The sequence below is a fragment of the Corylus avellana genome, chromosome ca9, assembly GCF_901000735.1.
Source record: "Corylus avellana chromosome ca9, CavTom2PMs-1.0".
Classification (NCBI taxonomy): domain Eukaryota; kingdom Viridiplantae; phylum Streptophyta; class Magnoliopsida; order Fagales; family Betulaceae; genus Corylus; species Corylus avellana.
The window spans coordinates 22,577,649-22,591,079 of NC_081549.1; the positions used below are offsets into that span (position 1 = coordinate 22,577,649).

Genomic DNA, 13,431 nt, shown 5'->3' on the forward strand with positions numbered 1-13,431 from the left:
GGGGTGGCTGGACCACCCCCTTGGCCATGTGGGTGGTTCGACTACCCCCAGATCGGCCGGAGCCACCCCCGATTTCGATTTTTTTTTTTTTAAAAAAATAAAAATAAAAATTAATGCCTATAACGACGTCGTTTTGGGCTGGGTAGGTGTTGTAGTTTAGGATTCACAAAACGACGTAGTTTTGGGGACAGGTAAAATGGGTATAAAAAGTCAAATTGTTTGACTTTAACGTTAAAGAGTCCAAAGTGAGAGAAAACCAAAGTTCAGAGGGCCTAAGTGAGAGTTTTGAAAATTCATGGAGGGTATGTCAAAACGGCTGGAAGTTCAGGGAGGCTTTCTGAAATTTTCCAAAAAAAAAAAAGTTCGGGTAGTATAATTTTTATTACAACGCATTTATAAATTCATGCGATTATTTTCATTTTTATAAAAATGAGTGCCACATAGATTATTGTGTGAAAGTCCACATTTTAGTGATTAATGAAATAAGTGTTATGTGAATTGTTAGGTTAATTTGTAAACTTTTTTTTTGATTAATCAATTTGTAAATTTAATAAATGTCACAAGTGGTTTACATTTTGATAATTGATATGATAAGTGTAAACTTATCATATAAACTATTGTTGGGTCATGGATCAGCCACATAAGGTCCAACAAGCTTCTAGGCTCAATCTACAACATAAACTCGTTGTTAGGTCCAATGCATAGTCGACCCACTGAGGGCATCATAATCTTTTATCGAGGGTAGATCAGTCATCTCACCTAAAGCTAATCCACGATTCTGAGATAAATGTGAGAATATCTCCAATATTTAAACAACTGTCCACTCTCAAACATATTATGGACCAGCTGTCAGTGTCCAATTAACACACATGTATCCGAGAACCACTCGGACATCTACGTTTGGTGCCAACAAGGCAAAACTACCTCCATGATTTCAGGCTTATGAGATCACGGAGCAACCAATAACTCATATCCTACGCTGATAATTGCATAGCAGATATTCAAGGATATGAATGTCGATAATCACAGGAAACAACTACCATGGGGGTGGCTTCGGCCACCCTCAATTGGCCTTTGGGGGTGGCTTCGGCCACCCCCTAGGCTGAGCTGGGGTGATCAGCCACCCCTTATGAGGAAAATGAGGTGGCCAAACCACCACATGTTTTTTAATAATTTATTTTATTTTTTATTATATATATATATATATATATAATATTTCATTATTTTATATTGAGTGGGACACGTGGCGGGTTGATTGTTGTTGGATGAAAATTATTGATGCACTTTTTTGGTCCAACAATCTCCGATTGGTGAGATCTTCACGTTCTTCAAGGAGTCTTTGATCATCGATCTTCAAGCTCCTACAAAATAATAAATAGCGCCAAAGGGGTTTCCAAGCCTTTGTTGAAGACTCTCCGATGCTTAAGTTAGCAATTGTATATGAAGTCAAAATGTAGCATGAGCTAACAATTTATTAAGAAATAAATGATCGATCGGATGTACGGACGCCTTTAGTTTCCTTTTATTGGGTGTTATTTGTCTAACTGCTCCCTCGATATTCTCCCTTTAGATAATTGAGGAATAATTTGAGAAAGTTGAGAGATAATCTGAGATAATTGAGATAATTAAGGGTCGTTGAGAGAATTGAGGGTTGTTGAGAGATAATGGGACCCATTATAGATTTTATTCCCAACAGTTACCCCCGATTTCCATGGCTGACTTGTCTAGCTAGTAGGGCATCAGGAATCTTATGTGGCAGGGTGCTTGATGGGAAAAGGTCTCTTGCTCGACTTTATTGTCTCGCTTGTTTCCTTTTTCTTTTCATAATCTTAAAAATTTAAACTTAAGAGTTTAATATTTGTGATTGACTTGGCAAAGCTTGGCAGAATGCTCAGCAGAGTGCCTAACCTCGAAGAGTGCCTCAGAACATCCTTCTTTAGAGGCTTATGTTCTTGGCTTATTTATACGAGGTGATTTAACCTTCGAACAACCATTCTTTAGGGGCTTTATGTTCTTTAGTAGGTTAAGTTCGGAAAGTGCTTGTACTGTTGTACAACTATATTTCTCGAATGTTATCCTCCGGAAAGCGCCCCAGTTGTACTTCACCGAGTTAATCTCAGGAAAGTGCCTTTGCTATATTTCACTGAGGGTTTCAGCCTTAGAATTATCCTACGTGGAGGCTTTAAATTCTCCGCTGGGCTGAGTTTGGAAAGCGCCTTTATGGTTATATTTCCAAACGTTTATATTCAGGAAAGCGCCTTCACGGCTATATTTTCCTATGATTATGCTTAGGAAAGTGCATTTACAGCTATATTTCCCGATGATTATTATTGGGTAAAGTGCCTTGTCGGCTGTATTTACCGGAATATTTCACCTTGCGCTTGAGGCATTCGGCGAAGCTCATTGATGGCGAAGCGAAGTGATGTTCGGCTACGGCAAGGCACAGCGAGGCTCGGCCAATTTATCCTAGGGAAAGTTATCCTCAAATTTTTGCGGGATGACCCTTCCTCAGGAAAATTTCTGCTCGGAAATTCTTCTCCTTGGAAAGGTTAAATGTAAAGATCATCTCAACTTCATTCACAGCATTGACCGGTGCTTTTGGGGTTTACACCTATCCTTATAGCACGTGAAAGATCTTCATTCCACAGCACCAAACTATCTTACAAACTTTTTTGAATCTTGTCCTCATTTGTTGCTAGCTCTAGCTTTCACATTCACCCAATCCTTATTCCATCTTTGTAGAATGCATCGCTATCGCAAGTTGATGATGATATAAGTGTTAGACCATAAGATGTCCATCAGCAGATATTGGCAGAAGCAGGTTTGGAGTAGGATTTGTCTAGAAAAGTCTTTGCAGGAGTAGCTTTGATGAGCAATACTTCAATTGGTTTCCAATTAGTTGATTAGAAGAGTTCTTGTAACACTAAATAAGCTCTTATGAGCAATAGTTCAATTGCACTAGGATTAGGACTAGAAAACTTTTTTGGAGTAGGGAGTTTGGTTTCATTTGCTATAAAGAGTAGAAGCTTGAGGTAAAATAGGCAGAGAGAATATTTTGTAATCAACCTATGGTATTCTTCCGGCCTAAGGGATAGTTCAGTTATTTTTAGTGTGCAAAATTTCAGTTGTCTATTAATAAGCAAAAGAAAATGAGAGGTTATCAAAGCCATAAAGGAGGTGAAGTACCAAACATGCAGTAAATGTTATCATGAAATTCCTACCATACAACATAACTTGTCCAAATACAAAAGAAAATACATATTTGTCATTAGTTCTGCAAATGACCCAAACAGGAAAATGCCTCTCTAATAAAAATAAAAAATGATTATTATTATTATTTTTTTACATGTTTACACAAAAGGGGGATGAGAGATTCGAACTAGTGACTTTCTCTTCATGAAGCGTGGTCTCTAGCCGATTAAGCTACCCTTTGATGACAATTAGAAATTATTCTAAACAACAAGGAAATTGTCATTAGTACTTCATTAAAACACCAATAAATCTTAGTTTTGATCTTAGTTCTGCTGACTTATCCATGAAAGAAAGATGGTCATGTGATTTCAATTTAGCATTACCAACTTCTAACATTAGCTATACCTTTTCAAATAATTTCTAATGAGGGGAGATAGTACCAATCTTTGCATGCTCTCTTTTCATACCACCCTATCTTCTGATCAGTTTTCCTTCTTTTATCCGTCAATTAAAAAGTTAATGTGGAGAAATTAGATGGACGGTGGGTTGATCTGAGAGAGGGATGGACATGTTGGTAAAGTTCGAAAAAGTTTTTTAAGACCAGAATTTGGTTTCAATATCTTCAATTAAAGAAAAGTTGTTAGGGCATCCTTGAGGAATATCAGTTACACTAAAAAACTTGCTTGTATTTTCATCAAATTCTTGTTATTTATGTTGTAAAAAGTAAAAACTCTTTGAGCCAAAAACTGTATTTTGGTTTTTTGAAAAAGACGTCTTTACAAAAAGTGAATATATAATAGGTATTTTGAGAGGAAAATTCTTTTTTTACTACCTCGTTAATATATAATTTTCAAATAATAAAGAGCCTAAATAGAAAGATTAATTAGTAGTTAAAATATAAGTTTAATGGGTAGGATATCACGTCAAAAATATCCAAATAATAAAGACTCGTAAATATCATCATAGTAGCAAACAGAATGGACGTCCTCCTTGAAATAAATGCAATCCTCTCAACATTATTCATAATGACAAATAGTAAGGATTTAAACATCCTCAAAAATTAGATGGATCATACAGATGAATTTTCCCCCATAATTAGTAAAGGGCATGCTAAAATCAGCACAAAGTTATATATTTTATTTATCCAAAGTAATTCCACATATAACATAGGAAGAAATAATATCTTTCATAAAATACACAAACATAATATATATATTCAACATATATAGGACTCCCATCTTCTGCTCCAGCCCACCCCAAAGTGGCTGATGATTGGGTCAAAATCCTAGTCTACACAAAAGCTAGCGCTACCCTAAATGTTACCCTTAATAACTCTAACCAAAACAAAGTTCGTGTTACTTGCAAAAATGAAATAAATGTACAAGAAAATGCGGTCTAAGTTTGTCTATCAAACAAACACATTTTAGCAAAAATGTTTGTTCTTTCAGTTCCTTGGCAACCACAAACAATACAATCACCATAACACGTTCCATGTTATTTTGGCAGCAAAGCATGTAGCATAAAGAATAAGGAAAAGGCTCCGGTTAATATTTAAAACCTCACACCAGATAGAATATATGAACACATACATCGATTTTAGTTAATTATTAACAAACAAACAAAACAAAATAATTGATTAAATTAATCACATCAATCTATTATGGCTATCGCCATAGTTGGGACGCGGAGAACATAAGCTAATTAGATCAGCCTCAGAAGTGCAATATTAATAGATAATTAGTGAAGGCGATCATTAACAACTTAGATAAACTTTCAAATAAAAAACCAGAAAGAAATGTATATATAGTTGATGGAACTCGTGTAGTTGATGGAACTTGTAATGGCTTGGTGGATAATTTGTAGTATATATATATATAACTTGTGTATCAGGTCAATCCGGAAACGTCAAAAAAAAAAAATACGGAGAGGAAAAAAAAAATTAAGAAATTACCATTTTTAGTGACGTGTCAATGTGTTGCTTCATCACAAACATTTTTGACGTAGCATTATTGACATGTCAAAACATTTTTTGAAGTGTCAATTTTGACACGTCAGTAAATTTATTGACGTGGCATTATTGGCACGTCAAAATTTTTTTGAAAAATTTTACTGACATGTCAATTTTTTTTCACGTGTCAATAATGTCTCATCAACAAATTTTTTTGATGTGCCAAATTTGACACGTCAAAAATTTCTGACGTTCAAAAATTTTTTAGTTTTAACACCCCAATTTTTAACCTTCCACATACGTCAAAACTGACACACCACTAATATTTAGTAACAATGTAACATGTCAGGATGCTTAACACGTCAGAAACCTCTTGTAAAGAGCAACTCAGTTTTTTGTAGTGGAGTTGTATGCTTCTTCATAAAGATGATGTATTTCAGATACTTTGACATTTTCTTTTAAGTCCTCAAGGCTTTAGTTATCTTTATCTTTTCCTTTTTTTCTTTCTTTTTATTTTTTATTTTTTTTTATTGTAAGAATCTTTAATTTTCTATTTCTTGACCGTGGGTCCAGACTCCTGAGTCTCAAATAGTGAAGTGGTGATGGGGCTAAAATACTTTATTCAAATCTTGTCAAAGCTGGGCACTTCAATAGATCACCAACGGACTGTTTAGGGCTTCAGAGGCCCATTTGACCGAACAGGCTGAGCTTTCTGGCCCAAATAAAACGATGTTTTGTATGCTTCTTTTGCCTTTTTATTTTTAAAAGCATCTCAACAGATACTTTCAATTTTCAAACTTTTGGAATTCGTTTTTTTTTTTTTTTTGTCTTGAACAAAAAAAAAAGGCATACATTACGTCAAACAACTTGGCTTCTTCTTATTTAAATACATATTTTATTTTTTGATTAGTCATTTTTGGGCAAGCACTATAATTTCTGTTTTCTTTTTTCAATAATTTTTCTCTCTTCTCTTAGTAGTTTAAAAGAAAAAAAAAATACTGAAAAATATTATTTTAAAAAAATAAAAAATACATTGGACTTTGTATTGAAAAAATAGTAGGTAATACAAATCATTGTGGCTTTTAGTTAACTAAAATGCATAACATTATTGGAGATGTTCAAATGTATAGTTAGGAGAGACCGATTATCACCTCCTCTCTTAATTTAAATGATAAGAAAATAATTAGGTAAAATAAAAATATGATCGAGTGAACCGACTATCCCTTTCAAAGGGTGAGGGGGAGTCACCAGACCACCCCTTGAAATAACTTATTGTTCTTTCAAAAGTAAAACGGTAGTCCGCCACCCTTTTTATACGAATTTTTCTTATTTTTTCCTTTAAACGTTTATGTGGCTCTATCCCATAGCTGATTTTCAAAATGAATGGCCTGAATCCTTGATATTGATGGGGAGCTCAATCAGAACGCCACCGACTTACAAAATTGACAAGACTTGGATCCAATCAAAGTCGTTCATAACCTCGCGAAATCAATCTCCTTCCGTGACTGAAGCAAATTACTCCCTTTTTAGTGATGTTACAAATTAGTTTATTTCATCCTACTGCCACAACCATAATTGAAGTACACAGATTTTGATGCCACAACCACCCTTGCTTGCTCAAATCGCAATTTTTTAAAAGTTTTTTAAAATGCAATTAAGCGTTTGGTAAATTTTTGACATTTTCAAATTACAATATTTTAAAAACGCAATTCCAAATAATCATTTTTTTGTGATTTAGTTAAAATCACATTTTTATTTATGAAATCACAATACCAAATACACCATAAATTAACAACATAAAATTCAAACTATGAAATTTCTCATTTTTATGGAGGGTCCTTGTCCACACATTGGGATGTTTCCTTTTTTTTTTTTTTTTTTAAAAAAAAAAAGTAAATCTAATTAAAAAAAGGTTGGAGAGGGAGGCCAATTGTAACTATCCTACTAGGGCATAACCATAGTAGCACCAACCCTCTGGGCGTCGCTCAGGAGGGACCTAGACGGTGGGAACTGCAGGCGCTCCCTCAAGACCAATGGAGCCATAGCTTAATACCCGCCCCACCAAGGTATAGATGGAACTCAAGGTGGCGAATACTAATAAGCTAAAGGATTCTCATTGCGAGAGTCGAACCCAGACCTTAGCGAGTGCCCATCAATTGATTCTATTCTTTGGTGATAAATCTTTAATTGCACAATAACTCTTATCATAAAGTCAACTACTAAAAATGGTATACAGTCAACTAATCAAGACGTAGGGGGAACCATAAAAGGAACTCGCTGTGATATTCATATCCTGTTGAATTTTCAATCCTTCTTTGTTGGCCTCCATACATATTTCAATTTTCATCGATTTCTTTTCAAGTGTTATTTATTTTATTTTTTTGATATGTCCGCACAAGAGGAAGGAGGGAAATTCGAATTAGTGACCTCCACTTCATTAGACGTAGTCCTAGCGCATGCCCATCAATTGATTCTATTCTTTGGTGATAAATCTTTAATTGCACAATAACTCTTATCGTCAAGTCAACTACTAAAAATAGTATACTAATCAAGACAAGGGGGAACCATAAAAGGAACTCGCTATGATATTCATATCCTGTTGAATTTTCAATCCTTCTTTGTTGGCCTCCATGCATATTTCAATTTTAATCGATTTCTTTTCAAGTGTTATTTATTTTTATTTTTTTGATATGTTCACACAAAAGGAGGAAGGGAGATTCGAACTAGTGACCTCCGCTTTATTAGACGTGGTCCTAGCTGATTGAACTACCTCTTGGAGACCTTTTCAAGTGTTATTAGGAATGCTACAAGTCCTAATTATAAACTAACTTAACATTAATAAAATTAAATTTATCTGTCAAATTTTGTTGCTTATTAGGATTGTGCCACATGGTGCACATATAAACTAATACTTGAATTTTTAAGGGATTGTTATAAAAGCTGTAGTATCCTAATATTAAAGTATAGTAATTTAATCATTTAAAATAAATAAATAATAATTTAACCAACAAAGCCGGGTGAAATGTTTAATGAAAATGCATGTGGCTGTTCAATTATCTACAGCTAATTAATTATAGCTAAAAGCTTGATCTACACCGGCCTATTAATCCCTCCCATAGACCCATTAAAGTTCCCTGTAAAATCTCATGAGACTGAGGAGTTGTCAACCAAATTATAGCTAATAAGCTCTTGATCTACTTCATGACCCACTATTCACTAACCCCTCTGTAGACCCCATCAAGCACTCAATGATTCTCTTCCAAATTAATATATATAATTTATTTTTCACTAAAAATAATTTTATCATCAATTATTTTTTAGCAGAAGATCTCTAGCTATATATATATTGAAAAGTTTACAAGAACAAAGTGAAAAAAAAATAAGTAAATTTTTCCTCCAACATTACGATCTTGTTTACCATTTTCTTAATTTCCATTGAAAAATTTACATGATCGATGCAATTAGCCAAATCCTTATTCCCTCGCCAGACTGGGATTACGTACGCTCGTAGCACATGAATCAACCACAAATAATTATTTCAAACATTTCATGCATGTAGCTAGGCCTAGGAACACCGCTTGTATACCTTTTTGCTAGGGGTGGTCATCAATTAACCAGCCGGACCCGCCAGAGAATTAAAGGATGGGGCTCAACTCAACCAATGCCGTCATCCTTATCTACCACCCAATCCTATAAGTCCACCCCCAGCCCCGCGGGTGCATGTTTCTAAGCCTCGACATATATATATATATCCAAATCGTACGCTAAAGTCAACCAGTTCAAAGACAAGCGGGGATGTTTCAATTGGTATCAAGATCATTAATTGATAGCTTCTGTTTTCAGCTTCGGCTAAAACGAGTGTCTTGGTTTAAGACCGATAAAAAAAATGTCGTGACTTTTGAAGTACTAGCGACATTTTTGTGTAAATGACTCACACATGAGAAAAAGTTGGGTCTTGTACACCGAGGCAGAAATTAGTATAAATAGGTACTAAAGGCCCAAAAATTTAGTAAGTAAGGGCAAATAAGTTTTCTTATAAATTAACCTCCGCCATGGCCTATGCCGGCCCACATTCCTCCGTCATTAGTTGTGTTACACATTAATAAAGTATAAAGAAAAAGAATAGTTAATATATACCGAAGTAAATCTAAACCTAATAATTTAAACTTTTAAGCTAAATTGTATCTTAATATGTCTATATTAAGTACTTACTTTTTGTTGTCTCCCTTGATACTTTTCTCCCTGATAGAGTGATAGGGCTCTCGACAAGCCTTGCCAGTAGGGCGTGTACAGTGATTCGTAGTTATGCATGAGAAAATGCATAACGTCAGACAACCTATATAAATACATGACAACTCCTGTGCCCTAACCAGGCATCAAGCGATCGAAAAGCCTTCTTCTTCTTATATATCCTCCTCCTTCTTCTTCTTCATCACACGAAATCGTTAGTCATATATGGCTTGCGATGGTTTTACCTCCTCCATTCCCAAAGCTGCCACCAAATCCTGCCTTCTACTTTTATTTCTTGTGGGAATGGTGTCTGCCCAGTTATCCACTACTTTCTATGATAAATCGTGTCCTCGTGCCCTTTCCATCGTAAAGTCAGCGATTATCGCTGCGGTGTTGAAAGAGCCGCGCATGGGAGCATCGTTGCTCCGTCTGAATTTTCACGATTGCTTTGTTCAAGCAAGTCATCCCATCTCTAGCTCACTTCCTCCTCTTGCTCACTATATATATATATATATATATATATATATATATCTTCTCTGTAAATGTCTGCATGCGTATGTTGGAAGTAATATATGAATCCTAACGTAGACCAGGTTTCTAATTTGGCATCAACTTACCTTAAAACAGGTTGCATCGTGCATGTGTTGTGAGTGTGTGAGTGCATGTACTAGGGTTATTCTTTTCTTTATGAATAGTTTTCTTTATTAATTCAATTATTTCCTACTAGATTAGGCTTTTGGTATACGTGGTGATTTATCATATTTCATTGCGATTAAGATTTGTTGTTATTGCAATGTACTCAATTTCTTTATTATTTTTATATGTTTTTATTAAATGAGACACGTGTAGCCTTTTGATTAGGTGTGACATGACAACACCATTAGAAATTTAATAGAATATGAACAAAATGATTTATTTGATAACGGTTCTAACCTTACATGGTAAATTGATAAAATTGAAACCTATATGGCATGAATTTGATAAAAATTGGTATCTCAAGAACCTCTAAAGCATTTTTCTTTTCCCCCTAAGTTAGAAGGGCATGAAGATGCTCGGTTGAACAATGTGGCAAAAGGTTCGAGCAAACGATGAGATATGGGACTCCGAGTCCTAAGGTACCTGGGCAGGTGGGGTCTGTACTCGAGCTTTCGGGAATCTGTTCGGACACCTCGGGACCCAAGGCCCTTGATCACTCTTTCATTCCCTACTGAAATTTCTTAGAATTCAGACATAAATTCTAGGAAATCCCTGTTCTTGTTTCCCAAGTCCCTTTCGCTATTTATAAAACAGATAGTGTGAGTCTCATGCTCAAGTCAGTCAATTGTGGCCAGCCTGCTTGCTAATATATATGTTTGACATGCTAATATGCTAATAATTCTATAGACATAAAATTAAGAAACTGTTTATTGATCTCCACAAACCGTGGAAGCATGGATAATGTTTTTATGGTGAGACAGATAATATGATTATTTGAAATATATAAGAAAAATAACAACTGTTTGAGTAACATTTTTTGTAACAGGGATGCGATGCATCAGTGCTATTGGATGGCATAAATGGAGAGAAAACGGCTTTGCCCAATAATAATTCACTAAGGGGATATGACGTAATAGACTCCATCAAATCTCAACTGGAGAAAGAGTGCCCTGGTGTTGTGTCTTGTGCTGACATCGTAACCCTTGCTGCAAGAGACTCTGTTGTTGCGGTAAGAAATTAAACCAAAAAAGAAAAAAGAAAAAAAAAAAAAAAAATCCAACTTCATAAAATTCTTATTCTTTTGGTATTTTCATTTTCCTCATATATGATTGAATCGATCAATTAATCAGCTGGGTGGAGCTTCTTGGCAATGGCAAGTTTTGTTGGGCAGAAGAGACTCTACCACCTCAAACAAAACTGCTGCTAATATCGAACTCCCCAGTCCGTTTTTGGATCTTAATGGCCTTATAAGTTCCTTTGCAAACAAAGGTTTGACTGCCAAAGAAATGGTGACTCTATCAGGTAAGTTTATTAAATTACTATTTATTTCAAAAGTTTAATTAGTTGATAGGAATAGATAAATTAAATCATTTAATTTATATTATAATATTCTCCTTCGTGTTTAAACTTAAATTCTCACCTAATAAGTAAAAAAATGTTAACCCAAGACTTTTGTTTGGTGCCATGTTAAATGAGCACTTATGCCAAAAATTAAGGAGATAAAAATAAATAAATTTAATCATTTAATTTATATTCTAATAAAATTTAAATCGTAATATATTCTCTATATATTTATTTAGGAGCTCACACAATAGGGAAAGCAAGGTGTATAGTCTTCCGGGAAAGGATATACAATGAAACCAACATAGACCCCTTGTTCGCAAAAGTACGACAATTGAACTGTCCGAGGACTGGAGGTGACGACAATCTTGCCCCTCTTGACGCCATTTCCCCAATTGCTTTTGACAATTATTACTACGAGAATTTGGTAAACAAGAAGGGTCTGCTTCACTCGGATCAGGAGCTCTTCAATGGGGGTTCCACCGACTCTCAAGTTATTGCTTATAAGCTTAACCCAAATAGCTTCCAACAAGACTTTATCAAGGCGATGCAGAAGATGAATAACATTAGCGTACTTACGGGCAACCGTGGTCAAATCAGAGAAAATTGCAGGAAAGTCAACTGATGATCAATTTAAGCCACTTAATTACTGGGTTAAACAATAAGATTAATTAAGGGGATAATAATAATAAGATTAAGATCATATCCCCTCGTTTAGCTGCCCGAATAATGCAGAATAAGATTGAGCATATATATATGTTCACATAATAATTGTACGTGTGCTAGCTTTTGAGTATTATTAAAGAATAAGGGCATTTGTTTTATGATATTTTACATATCTAAATGGATTATCATATATTATAAATAATTATAATCCCTTTTATCTTGCTTCAAGAAGGAGCGATAAAGCGAAGGTCACTAGTTCGAATCTCCATCTCCCCTCTTGTGCAGATATGTTAAAAAGGAAAAAGGAGTGATGAATTAATTACTCAAATAAAAGATGATCAATGAATTATAAATTATAATACTAAATTTCAGATCTTTCTAAGTCTAATTATAAATTCAAAGTCGACCACCAAATTAACCGATCAATGGAAGCTTATTGGGTTTGCCGGCCACAACAAACACCCATGCCACAATATTAACAAAATTTAACCCATGCATGCTAGGCAACAGGCATTCGCTGCACCATTGACAATGATTTTCCGGAGTATTCAATTGATCGGAATTATAATATAATATATTGAGACATCACATAAATCAAAGTTTAAACTTATATTTGAGTCTAATTATATTATAATAATCACACATATTTTAGGAGGTGAATCGTAGCCCTTATCTTATACAAGACCTTCTTCTCTCTTTTTTTTTTTTCTCTTTTTTTTTTTTTTCTAATTCAATCTTAACTTGTTAATTGCCTACCCCAAATTTAAGTAAATACCATGTTGGTGTTTAAAACTAGGGTTGTCCATATAAGGGCTTGGATTTTGGATTTCTTAAATTTAGGACATGAGCAAATGCAGAACAATTTAGAACATGTTTGAGATTGTGTTTGAAAAATAGAGATTTTAAGTCAAAAAAACGATTTTGGGCAATTGTGTTTTGACTATTTTTAGACTTTTTAGACCTTTAAAAGCGCTTTTAATTCTTTTTTATTAAACGAATACTTTTTTCTTTAAATTGACTTTTTGAGTGTTAAACAAACTTTTAAATTTTTCAAACGCACATCCAAAGAGGCCCTAATTAAGGGCCATCGCCGAACAGAAGACCAGGTGAAGGGACGTTGGACTGATATTGGGCCTGAATGATTTGACTCATTGAAGCTGGGGCTGGGTCGACACTTCTATATATCCACTATCCATGCTAGAGTTAATCGAATTGGGCTGAAACCCAAACATAAGTTTCGCCCAAGCCCAATTGTTTAATTCGCAAGAGCTTTGGCGTCTCACCAAGGTGATTCAGGGGATTTTAATCGTGCCATGTTCTTTCTCTGTCGATCGAGTTCATAGTTCGTCCGACCAAAT

At 34.8% G+C, this 13,431-nt stretch overlaps 1 protein-coding gene across 1 annotated transcript; it reads left to right on the forward strand.

Annotated features, from left to right (window-relative positions):
* The first annotated feature begins 9,524 nt into the window (after positions 1-9,524).
* Positions 9,525-12,236, forward strand: LOC132191301 (cationic peroxidase 1-like). The gene is made up of 4 exons (XM_059606250.1): positions 9,525-9,826; positions 10,893-11,075; positions 11,197-11,368; positions 11,647-12,236. Exons 1-4 carry the CDS (start codon positions 9,596-9,598, stop codon positions 12,030-12,032), a joined length of 972 nt encoding a protein of 323 aa, XP_059462233.1. The 5' UTR covers positions 9,525-9,595; the 3' UTR covers positions 12,033-12,236.
* Positions 12,237-13,431: the final 1,195 nt, after the last annotated feature.

Coding starts and splice junctions, on each gene's coding strand:
- LOC132191301 (XM_059606250.1), top strand. CDS start 9,596: ATGGCTTGCGATGGTTTTACCTCCTCCATTCCCAAAGCTGCCACCAAA. Junction 11,076..11,196: donor CAAGAGACTCTGTTGTTGCG/GTAAGAAATTAA, acceptor TCAATTAATCAG/CTGGGTGGAGCTTCTTGGCA. Junction 11,369..11,646: donor AGAAATGGTGACTCTATCAG/GTAAGTTTATTA, acceptor ATATTTATTTAG/GAGCTCACACAATAGGGAAA.